This window comes from Anopheles coluzzii, chromosome 3 (assembly GCF_943734685.1).
Source record: "Anopheles coluzzii chromosome 3, AcolN3, whole genome shotgun sequence".
Classification (NCBI taxonomy): domain Eukaryota; kingdom Metazoa; phylum Arthropoda; class Insecta; order Diptera; family Culicidae; genus Anopheles; species Anopheles coluzzii.
The window spans coordinates 31,204,213-31,222,500 of NC_064671.1; the positions used below are offsets into that span (position 1 = coordinate 31,204,213).

Genomic DNA, 18,288 nt, shown 5'->3' on the forward strand with positions numbered 1-18,288 from the left:
GTTTGTTAGTTTCTAAAATTATACCCGAATATTATGTTCAGCCGTTCCCAACCCGCAAAATCCGGCAATGCTATAAAATTTTCGACGTCGTGCATAAGTCGTGCGAACGTCCACCCGTCGTCGGGGCTACGTCGCTTATAAGAGGTTACTCGACGAAGCGAATTTTTTGAAATAGATTTCACGGCGAAAAACAGCAAAATTATGGGTGGTTTTGCTGATTTTGGGTTGTTGTATCGAATAGCAGCCACAAAAAAATAGATTTTATGGATGGCTACAAAAAAACGAATATTGCCCTCCCCCCTTACTCCTTGCTTGTCGGTAGTGGCGATCACACCAGCTGTTCATAGGCTGCTAGTGGTGGGAGTGATAACACGCTTGTCTGCTGTCCTCTTTATCCGTTCTTCCAGATCACAGTCGCTTTGTGTGACGTCGCTTTCCACCACCTCCTTCGTTCCCCTCTTTCTCCCAGCGGCTATTAGCGAATGCTTGACCTTGTGTGAGCGCGCTTGACTTGGGGTTATTGTTTTTTTTCCTTCCCGTTTTTTTTGGCTGCTGATGCATTGCGCGTTGCCTGCAGCCGTCGTTCGAATCCGGATTTGATCACCGCGCAAAGTTGTCGTGTGGATGGAATCGATTTACCGATCGAGCTATTTGCCGGATCGATTGAATGCATGCTTCGTAGTGGTTTTATATTGTTTGTTAGTGCAGTTAGTTGCGCTTGTGCAAAAAAAAAGAAGAAGCAATCAAAGGACAATTATCAATGCACTAGTACGCACATGTGAAGCCAACCAATGCTTAGATAAACTTAACGGAAAGTCAAATGTTCAAATGACGAATGTTATCATTGAACACATGTTGTCTTTCCATTTATTACTTTTTTATCAATAATGCACAAACCCATCCAATCCTCCCCTACCCCTCTCTATCCCTTCATCCCTACCAATGGGGATTACAAGTAAGGATGCATTTTGTACTGTCTTCTTCTTTATTACCGGGGTCTACTCTTCGGAAGAGAGAAAGGAACGTCTCCCCCGCCTCTCGCTCGATGCTGTAAGCAAGGAAGACCCCGCCTCGACATGGCTGGCGCACGCATCGCTCGCTCGCGTTGCCTGGCTTGCTCCTTCTCTCGCCTTTTTTGGAGACGCATCATCGTTGCGGATGGTGCGGCGCGGCCATGTCGCTGCCTGGCGGGTGGCATAGAGAGTTGTGTTCTAGCCCGTCGCTGAACTCGCCATCGACGCAGCATGCGTAAGTGATGTTTATGCTGCATGCATTGTCGATAGCGCTGCGGCTGCGCTCGGGGATAGGCTGTGGCGACCGGCCCTCGGGAGCCTCACATGCCGGCGATGCAGCCGGACCTTTCACGCGCCAAGGTGCTCCACGCGTCCCCGCATTCTATGGATTGCTTGGTTGGTTTCGGCGGTCCCTCGTTGTCGTGATACCCGAACACAATACCACAACATACCAGTCCTAGGTTCAAGCCCCGTATGGTGCTAGTAGCTCAGGACTGGCTATCCCGCTATGGGTAAATCAATTAGTAACGTCAACTCGCACGACTTAACAACATGCTCGTCTTCGGTTCAATCCTCGTATGGGCTGACTATCCGGCTGCCGGCATGAACGCGCAGGGCGTTACGCCAAGATGAATAACAAAAAAACAGGAGATCCGTGCTCAAGAGTGGTTGAGGCAGGTAGAAAAACAATGGTTGTTGTGTAAAATAAGAAAAAGATAAATAAACTTTCTACGATCCTCCGCTCATAAGATTGATGTAGACAATACTTTTGATTTCATTTTTAACAGAAATTTATTTTCAAAGTGTGGCGGGAAGGAAGAATATTTACTTACAAAAAATGCATGTTGCTTCCTTCCTGTATGTCCTTCCCGCTCCCCTTCCAGCTCGCTTCGCTCTCGTCCATTCCGATCCATTGTTTAGAGCCCATCGTCGCTCCGGAACAATCCGCGCTGCTGCACGCAATCCACGCATTCTTCTTCTCATCTCACCTCTTCGGTGATAGTCGAACCGCTCCTTCCCGCCCCTCCTTCCGCTCTTGTTTGCCCACCATTTCCATACTCCCTTCCCTTTTCTTTCCTTTTTGATTCGTGTTGCTGTTTAATAAGGCTAGCATAGTTTAGTATACAAGGTACGGGCAGGGCGGATTAACCAGTACGCAGTGGCTGATAAAGGGTATTGGGGGCTCTAGGCGATTAGACGAGTTGAGGCCCCCTGTAAATGGTGTTCTAGGGGGGGGGGGGGGGGGGGGGTGGTTTCCGGCACTGCTTGCTGTAGGGATATTTAACAGTAAACCTGAAAAAAATTGCTGGGGGGGGGGGAAGGGAGTTGTGCAAATGATTAGCCAGCCTCGGGGCCCCAACGTCCATCCTTCCGGGTGCCCTTGTCGCTAGTACTCTGTCCATAGGCATACTATAGACTAGCGAACTACGGAGCCCCTAAACCGGCGGAGCCCCAGGCGACCGACTAGTCCGCCTACCGTAAGATTCGCCACTGCCAGTACGCAAATAAAGCGGCCGTGTGGGGCCCCCGCTCAAAAGTAAAATCGACTCGCTCGACACATTCGTGTGACCGCTTAGGGCCTCTACACCTGTTAATCCGCCACTGGGTGGGGGTCGACCTACCGGGTGGGAACCATCCGTAAACGATCCGGATCATTTGAGCCGACTCGAACTCGTTGCTCCCACGGGACGGGATGGTGGCTGGCGAACTACATACTGCACTTGCTGACCACATACCAGCGCTCCGTGGAGCCACGTGATCGATTGCAGTCCGTGGCCGATAAGACCCCACAGCTCCCTGCCATCTTCCTGATCTCTTTGTTGTACAGGTGATCTTGCATCCCTTACGAGCCGAGGCTTAGCGCAGCAATTCAAGCCACATCCTCCCGTACAAAGTTTCTTCTTCTTTGAAGTAACGACCAATACTGTGGACCGGGCTGTAACGGCTTCTTCTTTACCTTACTAAAACCACGTTATCGGATAGTCAGTTCTTCATACCTGAGGAATGGTCCGGATGAGAATCGAACGCGTATGGCCTCGTAGGAAACGGTTTAATCACATCATGCGTTCAATGAGTCTGTGTGCATGTCAAATAGAGCAGCAGAATGACGTTTAAATCGCATTCTGCCGTTTAGTTTAAAGGGTTTACAATATGCGGCATTTAATTGTTGCCCGTCCGTGTAAAATGTACCAAATCTACACACAACATCATACATGTGCTTTAGGTTCTTTTTAATTCAGGACTAAAGCCAGGGCTGTGTTGCTAAATTGTGTTGTTGTGCTAGTCACAAAACGTTTTCCGTACAGTGTGGCACATAAAGTGCACGAATTTGTGCAGCATTGAGTGTGCCACAGCCATTGCTGCTAACAATTTACCTTTAACTAACTAACGGATCAGGAGGATGATGATCGTTCGCAGCCAATGCCACACATGGGAATAACAAGGAGAAAGAAAACTCCCTCACGTGCGAGAAAGAGCAGCAACAACCACAGCTTTGCGCCTATAAAATGGTGAGAATGCGACGGGACACCATCGTCTGTGAGCGAGAGCGAAACAGAAGACAGAACCATAATCTTCCCATCCATAATCAGCCACCATAATTTGTGTGTGTGTGTGTTCGCCCCATACAAATGTTATAATTTTTATTTTCGCTTGGTCGTAAATCCCGGCGAAAATGAGCTTTTGCGGGTTGGGTAATTGTAGGAACGTTTCATCGAACGTTTTCGGACGAAATGTTTTGAATGCATAATTAAGTTGCAATAAATAGTACTCGAAATAATTTCACAATAAAATATCACACTTCAAATGTATTTGACTCTTTTTTCTTCTCTTTCTTACGATTTGCAAAACACTTGCTTCTCCAACTCGCGAATTAATCTCAACCGTGCTCTATATTAAAATGTGCTGATTTGTTGAGTCACGAGCCACAGTCGAAACAAAAGCCACACAGCCACTGCCCCCCTGCTGTCTGCCAATGTTCGTTGAACTCATCAACGGTAGAAATTGAAGCTAAAAAGTGCCATCTCGGTCAAAAAACAGCACCAATTCAGTGACCGAAAAACACAACGTTCTCCTACATACACACACACACGCAGTTCCCAGAATTTAGAAGCTCCAAATTGAGTAACAAAGTGCAATGAAAAGCATTTCCTTTCCAAGCGCCCTACACTTGCCGAAAACACCAAAATCGATCAACCCAAGAGAAGGAAAAAAACCCGATCACAAAAGTGTGCTGCTGCTGGTGCAAGCGTCAGCAAGCGCTCGGGTTGCGAGCGGGTGAGCGCGCGCGCGCGCGCGATCGCTTCCCGCACCGTGGAATAAAACCTTCCGGACGCGTGGCGGCAGCTCACATTCGAAACGCGTCCGTCCACGAGTGCGGTATCAAGTGCCGACGGTATCAAAGTGTTGTTTTTTGTTCGGTGCGTGTGTGTGTGCTAGAAAACTATAGAGACCGGTAAGTGTGAGTGTATGTGTGTATGTGTGTGCTTTGAGTTTAGGGTTGCATCGAATTCGATTTTCTCGAAAGGGTTCATCGCTATCGGTTGCATTGAAGTCTCTCGTCTCGCCTTTGCCCGCTGCAACGGTGGCTTATCGGATTCGAATACTGTTTTGTGTGTGTTGGCCTTGGAAATATTCAGTGGTTTCAGTGTTTACCGTTTACAGGCGGGTCGGACTGGAAAGTCGACGGATGTGTGTCAATCGAAAGTTGCTAAACTTCCAGCAAAAGCAACAAACAAACGAAATCCACCGTAAAAGGGATATCCCGTAAAAAGTGATCCTGTGCGCTGCTGGTTGCAGTGCATATTTGGTGCCGGTTTCAAACACAAAAGTGCCGTTGCTGTTTTTGGGGGGAGGCTTGTTGTTGGTGGTAATCCATTGTAAAGGGAGTCCCAAGTGAAGCGGTCGGGCACATCCGTTAATGAGTAGAAAATTATGCAACGAGGATAGACTTTTAGGATGGCGTTCAGGTCACGACTGTGCTGGAGTGTGCACGGTTATGTAGCGGTGGGGTAAAGCGAGTGTTTGTGTTAATGTATGCTGTAAACCTTGTGACCTTTATTCGCTAATGAATAGTTCCGTATTTCAAAGCAGTGGTGAAGGCCTAAAGACTTGCCTTTGTGTATGTATGTATGTATGTATGTATATATGTTTCACAAGAAGATGATTTGCAAAACCGGGCTCAAATAACAACCGATCATGTCTCGTGGATTAAAGATCGTGTTTCATTTGTAGAGGTGTATGAGAACGCTGAAACATGTCGCTTGAAACTGTGTCGTACTTGAAGGTTGAATCCCCTCAGACGCATAGATTGACCCGAGTGTAACACAAACGCATTCCTTCATTTTACCCAATTAAATTACCCTTCAAGTGGTGTCTTCTTTTTATGGTCCTTTTTTTCTCAACCATCACAAACTCCCTCCCAACTAGCAGCTCTATATGCTTAGTAAAAAAAGCCACGAATTAATGCTTTCCAAGCAGGACGTGGACGTGGTGGCTCACTACTCACCATTCGACCACAGTCGTCGACAATTTGATGTGCAAAGTGCCTAGAGATTGTAAATCAAATTAGTGTGCGCCAAGTGCCGGGCGAACCCATTCCCAACCCAACCCGCTTGTGCCTGCTGACCTTGCAGTAAGCCCGCTCCATTGCTATGCAGTGTTAGTACAACTTTCGCTGTCGTTTCAATTTTCTACCCATTTGGGCGATTTGCGCATTCGGCGAGTGGAGCGCCCCACAACAGCAAGGGGGTGGAGCGGGAATAAATATTACTAATTCACGAATAGCTTGCTCTCCGTGTGACGCTTTGCTGGTAGGGCAAGGTTGTACCAGACAGCTGGTGCGTAAAGCATACCAAAAATCAGATTGTTTTGTGCTGGGGCAAATGTCGTTTGTCTACGCGATATATGAACAAAAAATTAGAAGACTGGCACACCATAAATGCAGCTTTGTCGCAACGTATTATTAAGTGGCTTTTAGACTATTTTATTGCATCGTTGGTTGGTTGTAGATAGGGTGCAGCAGCAGCACAAAATGCCAATGAAAGAAAAGAATTTAGTGTTGTTCCCCCCACCCGGTGAGGGTGTAAATTGAATGTTTTGCAATTCGTTTTCAAAACAGCGCGGCAGCACATTGAACTTTACAGCACCGTTCAACTGTTGTACCGAACAGAACAGAATGACAACAGGCGTTTATTTAATGACACTTTCGGGGTGTGATGTTTTATTAGCACTGCAACGTGAAAAGTATAACCCCTTTATAAATCGTGCTACAATGTGTACGATTATTTGGTTTGCTTGATTGTGCATGCCGACATGTAAATGGATGTGAGAGATGTTGTAAAGAACAAAGCTTATAGGAGAGACAGTGGTAAATGGTTGTATTGATAGAAGCGCATCCTAATAGCAAGACAAATGTGTTAAGTGCATAGTATAATTAGTTGCAATACAAGGGGTTTTCAGAGATTCTCATAGTTGTGGGAGACTCAAGAATGTCTCTTTCTTACGAAAAAAAATAAGCTTTATACGATGGGAATTGGACTCTACAGCACCCTTTTTGGAAAATAATCTAATAAGATTTACCAATCAGGTAGTCCATCAAGAGTGCCATGGATTTAAATCCCATAGAATATAGTCAACTTTAAGAGTCAAGAGTCAAGGAAGTGCCCGATAGCTTTGAGAACCTTTGTAAACCCATATAAAAAGACGCACTAGATTCGTTGGTCATTCTGTGGATTCGTCGCTTAGTTAAATTTTTAGAACGAAATTAAACGTTTGCCTATAAAAGAACTCACTTTTACAATACAGGGTTTTCGATGATTATATAGACATGTTCAGCGAGTTGTAGTTTCGTTCAGACATATAATAGACTCTTTCAGCGAGATATAGAATTGTTAGGAAGTAGGTGTTGACATGTTCAGCGATTCTGTAGTGCTGTCGTTTGTTTTGTTTACACACTGTGCCTTAGGGTTCAATTTTTCATTCTTGAAAGTCTTAAAAGTAGCTAATAATCATTCCTCAAGCTGTTCAATACATGAATTAGTTAAAACAAACATATTTTTACGAAAATCGTTTGTTTACCTTCAGATGAGAATGATCCAAGCTGCAGTCCAAGGGGTTCGAAAGTGACATCTTTACAGTATAACCGAACATGTCAACGCCTACTTCCGAACAATTCTATATCTCGCTGAAATATTCTATTATATGCCTGAACGAATCTACAACACGCTGAACATGTCTATGTAATCCTCAAACACCCTGTAATACCATTGATTCTTCCTACAATAATGTACCACAATATACCTCTTGAATGACCTCAATATGAGGTCTTTTTTCATTCTTAAAGCTATGCTTGAACTCAGAAAGCGAAAGGAGGCTGTCGGCCTTTGCTTTCCCGTTGTATAATGCCCCGCCAGTCGTTAATGAACGCCTGTTTTCTTCTTAGCATTTCAATTTTAACTTTGATCTAATTTCAACCGTTCCACCGAACTAAAGCTCCCTTTCCCCTCCAAAAAAACCTCATCAATCTCCGGCTGCGTGGTTACCAAAAAAGCGAACAACAACCTTCTTCCCATTGTCGAGAGCGGGGTTTCTTTCGGGGGGTTTTTTTTGACGTCAATTCGTCGCAGCATCGATCACCCAGCACACCAACCAGTACGGGCCAGCCAGAACAACAAACAAACCTGCTACGCACCTTGTTAACGGCGCACCACGCTTCCGTTCCGGGCGCTCCAAACGCTTGGTTTTGTAATTAACCTTCACATCAACCGGCTTATCACCTTCGGCTAGTTATATATTAATGACGGTACCAGTTCAATCGCCGTCCCAAGAATTATCGTTTTGTTGTCCATTCTGGCACGCAAGCGCCACGTGTGTTGAATTTTGTAAGATTAGCGTAACCCCCGTACCAGGACGCTATCAATATCGAAAACATCGTAATGCGATCGTGTTTGGAATGTTGAATCATTACAATAACAACAACAATAACCCTCCTACTTCCGCTTCGATTTGTTTACAGAACTCACCAGTGTGCTCACCGTCATGCCGGAAATAAAGGCGGTAGCGAAAAGTGCGCCAAACGCACGCAAGGACCAGACGGAAGATGTCACCAGTGCCGGTGACGCCCCAGTGACCCTTTTCGCCGATCAGCCCGAACGCGTGAGGAAGATCAACGAACTGCGCAAGCTGATACAAAGTAAGTGGCTGCTGGTAGGTGGTGGGCGCACGAAATCGACCTCTTCGGCTGGTGCGGTGACATTGAAGGTTGAAGCGATCGTGCGTATGTGTGTGCGTGTGTGTTAGAAAAGAAGGGCAAGACACGAAAAAGCTCTTTTGAGGAGTGTTTAGGGATAGACCGTTCGGCCGTTCGATGCGTGCCTGGTTTTATTCATTAGTGTCCAGCAAGATCGCGATCAAGCACCTCTGCAGATGGGCGACCCATCAAGGGGTCGAAGCGCGCAGAGAGTGGAATCAGACACTGAAACCGCCATTCATCTACAAACACACACACAAAAACTAACGCATCAGCATATTTATCAACGCCGCTGCATATTTAATGTCGATCACAAATGGAGCGGCCAGCTGAAAGGCGGAACGATCGCGGCATGAGAAACTTCGGGCCGAGGGCAAGCGGAGATTGATCATTGGACTGGTCGATTGAAAATTTTCCATTCTTTTACACTCTTTGAGTGACTTTTAAGTAGGTTTGCGTAAGTTTCAGAGTAATCTTAAGAAGCATTTGTTTGTAAAAAGATACAGAGTTTCCAAGGATTTTGGAGTGTTTTGCAAACAGATTTGAATTTGTCACCTATAGTGGTGGTAGTACCAATAGTGGTGGTATTGCACTAAAAAGCGGTTCATACGGCAAATTACAAGTAATTACGTTATTTACGTTAGTGTGAAATGTTCTTTAGCCTTTTACAAAGGGTTTAAAAGTTAAATGGGGCCATTCCGTTACTTAGCGACCGAAAAATCCATTATTTTGTGAAATGTGTCAACATTTTTCCAAAATCCTTAGGATTTCATAACGAAACTCATATTTCTGTTAACGTTCTAAATGACCATATAACCACGCAATTACTAGTTTTTCAAAATAACTGTTATGAAATGTTATTGTTCTACTAAAATTATTTGCCTTTTAACCATATTTATGCATTTTTAAGTGTTTTTCACCATAGTGCCATTATAGGTACACAAAACAGGCATGTTCCTATAGTGGTTATAGTTATAAAATCAATAAAAACAGGTCGTTTTCTGTTTATTCGAGGATATTTTTGACATGTACTGTTTTCACTAAAATAAGCAACAGAAATGAGTTTTATGAAGGAAATTTACCAAAAACAGGCCAAAATTCGCTTATATGGCTGAATGAAAAATTGACTTCAAATCAAGCACACTCTTCCGGGTGTAGGTTGACGACAGGTGTGATGCAGTACTTTAGTCAATAGTTTCATCGATCAAATTTATACATTTTTTTACGATCAAATTACGGAAGAAACCAATATTATGGCAGTAATCTTTGCTATTCATACGAAAACAGCTTCTAAACTAAGTTTCATTGATATTATACACCGTTTTTGATGCATCTTTGTTTACCACCACTATAGGAACACAATAAGACGACTATAGGAACCATACCACCACTATAGGTACAACGAAGCAGTCACAAAAAATTGTATTTTTTTGAAAATTTGATGTATTTCATGGTAAAAATGGTTGTGATTGCGAAGATAAAACATATTACAATTGCTATGTGTTAAAATATTCAGAAAATGTCCTTTCTTACACTTTAAATCCATTAAAACACATCGGTACCACTACAAATTGCACCACTATTGGTACATTTAACCTAAATACAATTTTGAATAATGCAAAAAATCGTTAAAAGGATTCAATTTATTTTTATTCAACAGTCTATGAATCGTATGAAAAAAAAAAAGATAAAAAGTAAAAACAATAATTCAAATAATTGATAAACTGTTGTAAAACAACGGCAACCCCTGTAAATGGTGTTGCAAGCAGCATCGCAGCAAAGATCATCAAACAATGCAATTGCACGGAAGTACACGGTCACGGGCTCGTCACAATTATGCTGCACTGAATGCACTTTTGATTGCACCTGCAATAGAGAAAAAGCTTGCAGCGACTACCCTTTTGTTTCGCCGGTTGGCAAGACACGAAAGCGAAAGTGCGCGCTGCAATTAAGCTGTATCGAATGCATTTCTCTGCCAGTGAAAGCTGTATGTACCTTTTTCAAATTTCATTTTTTGTGTGTGGCTGTGTGTCTAAGATTGTTTGGAGCCAGACATTGTCAACGGACCAAACGCCTAATGATGTAAGATCGCTAATAATGAATGGGCTCGAATGTGAGGAAGTTAATTCACTCACCAATCTTTTTTTTTTATTGCAATAAACAACAGGCTTTCGTAAACGAGCTACCTATTACCAGCGTTCCATTAAACGATGGCCACCGGACGCCATTCAATCAGCCCAGTTAGCACCAACGTGATCATCTGCCAATCGGTTGCAAACTATTAGTTAATAAGTCAATCGTAAGCACGAGCACGGCATGTGAGGCCGCGTCTCTCAATAAGGCCTCATGTGCCGTTCCGTCCCGTTTTGGCTGCAATACCGATTAAACTGCAGACGAAGAAAAGCAAGCAAAAAAACCCACCTCCAACTGCGACCTTCTTGCGTGCTATGGAAGCATGGCAGGTATGTTTCGTTTGCTGTCGCTCGTTCGCTCGCCCGCGGTCACTGTCATGGACGCACTCAGTGGATCGTTCACGAGTGGTGGTTTATTTATGTGCGCGGGAGAGCGTCGTTCACAAGTGGATATACAACTGTGGGGGTACGAGAGCCCACTTAACACCAACGAGGAACTAGTAGCTTTGACGATTAGTCAGATGGGGTGTAAACGACGATACTACGTATACGGATTCGTATTTGCTTTTGAGTGAGAATGCATCCAGGCACACACACACTTAGCTTCAGCTAATGATTTCGCTATCGTGAATTTGTAATGCGATGGCATTGAAAAACTTGTTTGGTTGGTTGCTTTTACTTTCCACCGGTTTAAGCGCTAGATAGAACTTATTTCCATAAATTCCTTCCATGCTGTTCTATGCTTTGTGTTTTGCTTCTTTTTAGCAGCGTTTCATTTTCTCTTTTTAAAAGGTGTTTGTCTAAAACTTCAAACTTAAATAACAAATTCTATAATGGTATTACATTTAAATGTAACAGTGAAAAAACATTATAATAAACATAATAATCCATATGAAATGGATAAAAACGTGCACAATGTTTTCAGTTTCATAATCTTCGAAACAAAATGCTCTAAAAAGTAATGAATTACTTTTGCTGGTAAAATAATACTTTATAATTTACTTAAAACAGTATAAATTTCAACAGCGAAAAACGCTTTACTATCTTGCCCTAAAAAAGAAAGTAATATAAGAATAATCAAGCAAGGGCTGTTGCATTATTAAAATATTATTTTATTATTATTATTATTATTATTATTATTATTATTTTTATTATTATTATTATAATAATAATAATTATTATTATTATTATTATTATTATTATTTTTATTTTTATTATTATTATTATTATTATTATTATTATTATTATTATTATTATTATTTTATTATTATAAATTATTTTATTCAAAAAAATTACGATAGTAAAAAGCCCAAAACTGAGAAAATATTAAGTGTTCTTTATCAATACCTTTGAGTTTTACATTTAGTGTAACGTATAATTTGAAAAAAAAAAATGAAAAGCCTCCTTCGATTACACTACTAGAAACCGTCAAAAGGTGTTCAAACGAAAGAGAAACTCTCGATACAAATGGCTTCAAATATCTCTCGTGTACGGTGTGCTTAAGCTGCTCCATCGATCACCACACGCTGTTCATCGAACCGCACGTACAGCAGAAAACGAACGCACCACAAAACACGCAACTAAGCTTCTTTATCCAACCGGTTTTATCTGCTCTAAAACCGCTCTTATAACCGCTGCTAATCAGACTCGTTTTAACGTGTTTCTTTTTGCTCTCTTTCGTTCGATTCTTTCCTTCCTAGACTACGATGACTGCGAGCGTAGAAGCGACGAACTGTTTCTCTGCCGATTTCTGTACTGCTGCGACTGGGACGTACAGGAAGCGTTTGGGCGCATCGTGAAACTGATCAAGCTGAAGGTGAGTTACAGCTACAGTTGCTCGGATGTGCCTTATGACTCACTAACGCCCCCTGCTTCTATTTAAAAAAAAAACCAGGAAGCGAATCCGGAATGGTTCTTCCACAAACCGATCGCCACCTACAGCGAGCTGCTGAATCGAAATGTAAAGTTCGCGCTGGACCGGCGCGACCGGCGAGGCCGGCGCGTCTTTATCACCCGCCTCGGGGCGATCGACTTCTCCAGCATGGCCGTGACCGATCTGGCCAATCTGGACGATATCTGGTTCGAGCTGATGCTGAACGAGCTCGAGACGCTCGAGAGCGGCGTCACGTGCCTGATCGATATGAGCGGCTACTCGCTGAAGAGCTTTCGGTTTCTAACGCCACAAAACATACGCATCGGGTCGGCTAAGACGGATTTGTTGCCGCTGAAGAACATCGAATTTCACGTGGTCAACTCTTCGGTGTTTATGAATGCAGCGATCGCCATCCTGTACCCGATGCTGAGCAAGAAGATTAAGGACCAGGTACGCTTCCACTACTCCAACTGGGCGTCACTGCACGAGTACATTCCGGCGGACATACTGCCGGCCGAGTATGGGGGCACCGCGGGGAAAACGTTCGACTTTCAAACCATCCACGGCCAGGTGCTGGATCGTGCGAACGATTTCGATCGATTACTGACGTACGGTGTACGGGATGGGTCCGCTCCTACCGCGACTGCTGCTACGGCACCGATTGTCTCCAAGGGCAAGGGAGGTAAAGCGAAGGGAAAGCACAGAGAGACGGAAAAGAAAAAGTCACTGGCGGGGTGCACTGTCGAGGAGTAAAATCTAAGTGATATACCGTAGCAATTAGTGATAAGGTTGTTAGATGTAGAGCCTTTATTCTTTTACAAAAAAAAAAAACAAACAGATAGCAAATAAAGTGCCCATGGGAAAATTGGAAGTAATTTTAATGGAAGTCATGTCACCGCTTATCAAAACACACGCTCCGGTAATGAGTCTGCGGATGAGAAATTCCCCTTCACGCAGGCTGTTTTGCACGGTCAAGATAGCGAGCTGATAAAAAAGACTTCGTCATATCGAACAAAGATACCATACCTAGACCACAACTTCTCAAGTAGTGCGATGACATGTTGAAGTGGGTTTTAAAAGTAAATAAAGCTTATTATAAAAGCGAAATGGCTTGCACACTTGGTAGGTTTTTGCGTACATCAAAACGATGAAACTACTTCTGATAGGAGTGCTAGCGCTTTGCCTTGGGCAGGTAAGTCCCAGCGAACTACGAATATCAAGATTTGTATCTACATAGAAGTGCCTTCCCATCCCATCTCATAAGCTCCAAGCTGGCCCGGTAGCAGTGCCAGCGAAAAAAGTCCCTTCCGCGGAAACACGAGCCCTATTCTTCGCCGAGTTCACCCATCTGCTCGACGGCATTGCAAAGGAGGCACTCGCAAGCCTCACCTCGCTGGAGCAGAACGCCGGCAAACAGATCGCCTCGGTCGAAGATGCCATCCAGGATCTGGAGCAGCTGTACAACGAGAAGGTGCTGAAGGAAATCGAACGTTACGATGGTGCACTGAACGAGCTTAGCTCCAGCGTGTCGCCGTGCTTCGAGTCGGTCCCGCAGAACATTAGGGACATTGTGCAAGGTGCCCGTGGTAAGGCGGGACAGTGTGGCAAGCAAACGTTGGACCGTGTGCGTAAGATACAGGCAAACATTGAGCAACACATTCAAGATGGTGCGGAAAAGGTGAAGCAAATTGTGGCGATTGGGCAGAAGTGTCTGCAGGACAACTCCTGGATCGGGGATCAGATTAACTGTGCGCTGCAGAATGTGAGTATTTTTGAGTGTGGGATGTGTTTTTCGAGATTCTAATAGATCTTCTCCATCACCAATAGGCCCCCGTCGCGGTAAGCATTGTGGAGGGCATCGTGAAGGATGCGGCCGGACTCATCGGCCACACGTCCCGCGAAGTGTCCGCGCTGGCGAAAGACACCGAGCAGTGTCTGGCGGTGGCGGTACAGGGTGCGGTGGGCGAGTTTAACGACATGTTGGCCCAGGTCGTCGGCTGCTTGGATGCGAGTCAGAGCGGCAACTGAGGCCTTTGCACGTTGCAGCAGTACCGTATAAGCGTTCCTTCTCTAAGTACGATTAAGCCCGAGCCAAAGTTGATCAGTGAAACATTTGTCGTAGTGTGCCATGCAATACATACATATACAGTACGATTTACAAGAGTACAAAGGTAGAAGAAGACATATGTCAAGGGCGCCTATTACTCTCTCGTATTGGTGACAGCTGCCGCTGCGGCAACAATCGGGAACCGGGATTTTGGTGTGAGGGATGGGGAAAACATCTGTTTTCCACGCCGTGAGCTAATTTTCTTTTCGTGAGACGAAAATGAGAATCTCTTTGAAATGAAAAGAGAACCAGAGAGAGAGAGAGAGAGAGCTTGTACGTGTGGATCGAAAGGTCCCGCCCTGTTTTGTTGAATGCGCTCTCGACCAAACGCTCCGGAGTTTCGGCGCGCGCGTCAGTTCGTATTGAGAAACCGCACGGGATAGTATCGCGTGGAAAAGCGTGAAGCAACACCCCTCGGAACGTTGTCCGTGCAGGTGTGTGTGTGTTTGTGGTTGTGAAGGAAAGGAAAAAGCGGTGTGATAGGAAAATCCTTGCACATTGCTCATAAGTGTAGTGGAATGTGTTTGTAGAATTCGAGGTTTTTTGCTGCAAATTGTCAAGTTTCGGCCATGTCGTTTGTGTCATCCCGGTTTGTGGAAAAGCTGTATTCACTTACGAGCATCTAAACAGCCAGTGGTTCTAAAGAAACGAATGTGTATTTGCTCGGCACTCGGCACGCTCTATTTCGTGCGTTCTAATAGGCAAAAAAGTGGAAACGAATCTCTTCCCCCGTCCGTTTTTCCTTCAGTGTAGTGTCATTACAACACATTCTGCACTGCAAACGTGTACGAAGCCCGTGTAAAAGTGCATTCAAAATTTCGCAACCAACACGAAGCAAACGTCCCCGAACGCTCTTCGCTGCGGCCGCTGTGTCTGTGTGTAATTGGATGTGATATTTTAATTAATTTGCCATTCTTCAAGCCACGGTTCTACACATCCCCGCGGCAGCTTGCTGGTAAGTGAAGGGTACGGTCAGGTACGGGAATGGGTAAGGTGTCAACAACAGTGAGGTTGCTTTTTTATACGAGAATCGACAGAGAAGGATAGAAGAAATAAAAAAATCGAGCAAGACAAGCGCCATTACATGCAAGATGTGTCGGATTTTCACGCCGGTTGGGACATGCCTTCTCTTGATTCCTTTTAAATGTGTTTTTAAGAAGATTACACTATTTTTCATATAACGGTGTAACATTACATTTAATGTAGTAATATTCCCACAAACTCTGCTTCGATTGCTCAATTTCGTATGCATTGCGTATCGGCAGAGCAGCGGCGACAAAACACATTAACGTCTCTCACACAATCACCCTGTGTACCGCCCCGTCCGCCTAGCGTGTTGTATCGATACTCCATGGAGTGTGCGCTTTGAGATCACGCTCTCGTCCTACACGCGGAACCCCGAATCTCCCCCCAAACACACACACACACACACACACACACACATTCTCCTTGCTCCTCACACATCACAGGGATACGCATGCAAGGAGACCGCGTACAGCAACATCCCGGTCCGCGTAGAGTGGGAATGTGATGACGCAAACCGAACGCAAGCACAGCACTGTGGATCCGAACGACCGAACGGCTTTTCAACACGGTGGTAGTGTCCTTAACATGAACCGAGCACTTTTTGGCGCCACATTGTCTTTGGCGTGACATGCAGTTGGCCTTTTGTAAGGGTTTGCTGCCTGGTATTAGGGCAAACACAGAAACGATTGAAAATTGGGTAATTTTGTGAAACGTTCGCGTGACCAGCTGCAATTACCATAGAGGGGGCTGGGGGGAAGGGAGCTTTCCCGGGAGCAACAGGAACACCGGGGATACCGGGGTTTCGATGGACCGAGTGACCAGGATCTGGAGAAGACGATGATTTGCATTGCAAAACAGCCATCAAGACTGCGTGCAATGCTGTTGATGTGTTGAAATAGGAACCGGGTCCTTCTCGTCCGTTCGATACGGCAGAGCGTTTTGGGATGCCCGTTCTCGATGGCAGCTGATTGACTGGTTTGTTGATGACCGGGTTGATACAATCATTTGGGATGTTTCGGTGCAGTTGTTCCGTTTCGAAGAGAGGATCACTGTGGTGTACACGATTATCAATTAGTGGTTGGCTGGGCGGATGGATGAGATTGTGCAAATGGACGCCTATAGGAAGTACATTATGGATCAAAATGAAATCAAACATGTGAGTGGTTTAAGCACTCTTTTAATTAAAAAATCTTGCTCCATCAAACTAATTTTAGATTATTAGGAGTGAAATTCAATCATTTTACTGATTCAGAGAAAACAGCGCCTAAATGTATGCAAAACGTGTTTTGGTATGCTTCATTAGATTTACTTTGACTTTCTTTTTTCGATTCTATTGAAAGTAAAAATTAAAAGAAGACTCAATCGAAATAAATTTATTGTTAAAGTCTTGATTGTTTAATGCTTAAATCTAGATAATTAATAACATAAAATAGTTAAACTGTTCATTGTGTCGCGAAACAAACAAATTAACTTAAAAAAAGACTAAAAAAGGTCAAGCTACTTACTACTTTTCCTTCTAAAATGCCGTTAAGAATAGCAAAAATATTTAACATTTTTTTAGAAGAGTTGAAAGTGTAGCCATCCCATAAACAGCCAAGGAAAAGCCAAAAACTAATTGTCAAAAAAGGCAATAAAATCAAAACTATTTTGCTTTACTATTATATATTCTATTTATTCACTAAATTTTGAATCAGCTGAAATTGTAATCGTTAATTACTATTAAAATATCGCTTGTTCTTTAAATAATGTTAAAGCTTTGTGTATTTTAAACTATATGCAAAAAAAAAAAACATTTTGATGATATACTGAGGCACTCCCATGTTCTGAACCTGTGGAAGTAAATGCAACATCCAATTTCAACTCCTTATTGTTAACGAACGGCAGCGCACTCCGATGTCTATTGAAACACAACTCAACCTTACACCACCAAATGCCAAGACATAACCACTTCAAGACTCAATAAACAATACCGCACGATGAGTTACACTAATTGTGTGCCGTGACGGTGACACCTACCTATCGATTCTGAGAAAAAATGTGTGTACACGCACACTCTGCACGAACAGCATTACGCTATGATGGTCTAATTTTAACAAGCATTTGTCACGCTTTTCGGGGCGAACGTTCAAGAAGCGAATGAAGCGAAAAGAATATAATATTTAAACAACATACCGTACTAATCGGTATGCCAACAGATTAAAATCTCGTTTGGCGTCCCTTTCGAACGCTTCGGCCGTATGCTTTTCATACCGTGTCAGATGCTGTTAGCGCCATCATAAAGTGTGAAGCTTGTGTGATGGTAGATTCCCTACCTGAAGCAGCAAGACATATGCGCATTTATATGAGCAGGGACACTTGTTTCAACACTCTGCAAGATGCACTTGAAATGCATTGTCTAGTGGATTCCCATTCCTTTCTAGTCGATTCGTTTCGCTATGGTTCGTTTCGCAATCTCTGAAGGGACGAGGCTTATGGTGAGAAGCAGAAACAACGTGCGGCGTGTTCAGGTGGCGAAAGAATCGGGCGTAGTTGTTTCTGCTAAAAATAAGCTGCTCTATCGTCTTTGGGCCGATTCTCAAAGGTGCTCTTGATACGGCTGAAAGGTTGGTCCGTACGGTCCACCAAGCAGCCTAGCCGTTGTTTGCCTCAGGTTCGGCGGCATCTTTTGCTCTCCTTCTCATACCTCAACCTCCATCTCAAACCTCCCTTTGCAGATGAGTTCGTTCACACGCGGTGTGTGTGCAAAAAGCGGTCGTTTGGAAGAATTTTTTTTTCTTTGCTTTGGTCGGCCCCGTCAATGGTCGGCCGTGAATTTATGAATCACTTAAACGGCGTCGTACATCATGCTGTTGTATGAATTCAAATCAAACGAGAGAGAGAGAGAGAGA

General features: G+C 44.0%; 3 protein-coding genes and 1 pseudogene across 3 annotated transcripts in view; all 4 read left to right on the forward strand.

Annotated features, from left to right (window-relative positions):
* The first annotated feature begins 4,287 nt into the window (after positions 1-4,287).
* LOC120958436 (alpha-tocopherol transfer protein-like) lies at positions 4,288-13,459 on the forward strand. Its single transcript, XM_049608765.1, has 3 exons — positions 4,288-8,205; positions 12,095-12,210; positions 12,289-13,459. Exons 1-3 carry the CDS (start codon positions 8,052-8,054, stop codon positions 13,018-13,020), a joined length of 1,002 nt encoding a protein of 333 aa, XP_049464722.1. The 5' UTR covers positions 4,288-8,051; the 3' UTR covers positions 13,021-13,459.
* LOC120958438 (uncharacterized) lies at positions 13,347-14,449 on the forward strand. The gene is made up of 3 exons (XM_040381261.2): positions 13,347-13,459; positions 13,532-14,029; positions 14,095-14,449. Exons 1-3 carry the CDS (start codon positions 13,415-13,417, stop codon positions 14,293-14,295), a joined length of 744 nt encoding a protein of 247 aa, XP_040237195.2. The 5' UTR covers positions 13,347-13,414; the 3' UTR covers positions 14,296-14,449.
* Positions 14,450-14,561: 112 nt separating this feature from the next.
* LOC120958435 (alpha-tocopherol transfer protein-like) overlaps positions 14,562-18,288 on the forward strand; it is an 8,864-nt gene continuing 5,137 nt past the window's right edge. Inside the window, exon 1 of the mRNA XM_040381258.2 lies at positions 14,562-15,329. The gene's annotated coding sequence lies outside the window, so the exon portion shown is untranslated. The remainder of the gene's footprint in view (positions 15,330-18,288) is intronic.
* LOC125907213 (probable serine/threonine-protein kinase clkA) overlaps positions 15,359-18,288 on the forward strand; it is a 4,689-nt pseudogene continuing 1,759 nt past the window's right edge.